General features: G+C 67.5%; 1 protein-coding gene across 1 annotated transcript in view; it reads left to right on the top strand.

Moving 5' to 3' along the window:
• The window catches only part of JPH4 (junctophilin 4), a 34,909-nt gene that overhangs the window by 27,562 nt on the left and 6,830 nt on the right, over positions 1-517 (top strand). The window contains 1 exon segment of the mRNA XM_010831414.1: positions 1-234. Within this exon segment, the coding sequence (XP_010829716.1) occupies positions 1-234 (234 nt within the window).

Genomic DNA, 517 nt, shown 5'->3' with positions numbered 1-517 from the left:
CACTGGGCGTCTTCACGGGGCCCGGCGGACACAGCTACCAGGGCCACTGGCAGCAGGGCAAGCGCGAAGGGCTGGGCGTGGAGCGCAAGAGCCGCTGGACGTACCGCGGCGAGTGGCTGGGCGGGCTGAAGGGGCGCAGCGGCGTGTGGGAGAGCGTGTCCGGCCTGCGCTACGCCGGGCTCTGGAAGGACGGCTTCCAGGACGGCTACGGCACCGAGACCTACTCCGACGGAGGTGCGGGGCCCTGCCCACTGTCTGTCTGCTCGTCCGCGTGCGCCTCCCCGCTGGCCTGCCCCGCTTATGCTTTCCCCAGCCAGACGCCCCTGTGCTCCACTGTCGTCCTACACTCCTTCCCCATCGATAAGCGCCCCTGCGCCCATATTTCTGCCCTCTCCCCCCATCATCACACACGCCTCATTTGCCTGTTCCCTGCCTGTTTTTTCCTCTCCCCCATCTGCCTGCCCTCTCCCCTTCCTTGTATGCCTGACCCTCACATCCCGCCTCTCTGACCCTCACC

Source organism: Bison bison, unplaced genomic scaffold (genome assembly GCF_000754665.1).
Source record: "Bison bison bison isolate TAMUID 2011002044 unplaced genomic scaffold, Bison_UMD1.0 scf7180017864526, whole genome shotgun sequence".
Lineage (NCBI taxonomy): Eukaryota > Metazoa > Chordata > Mammalia > Artiodactyla > Bovidae > Bison > Bison bison.
The sequence above is the reverse complement of the archived record's forward strand: the minus strand, read 5'-3'. Positions and strand labels throughout refer to the sequence as shown.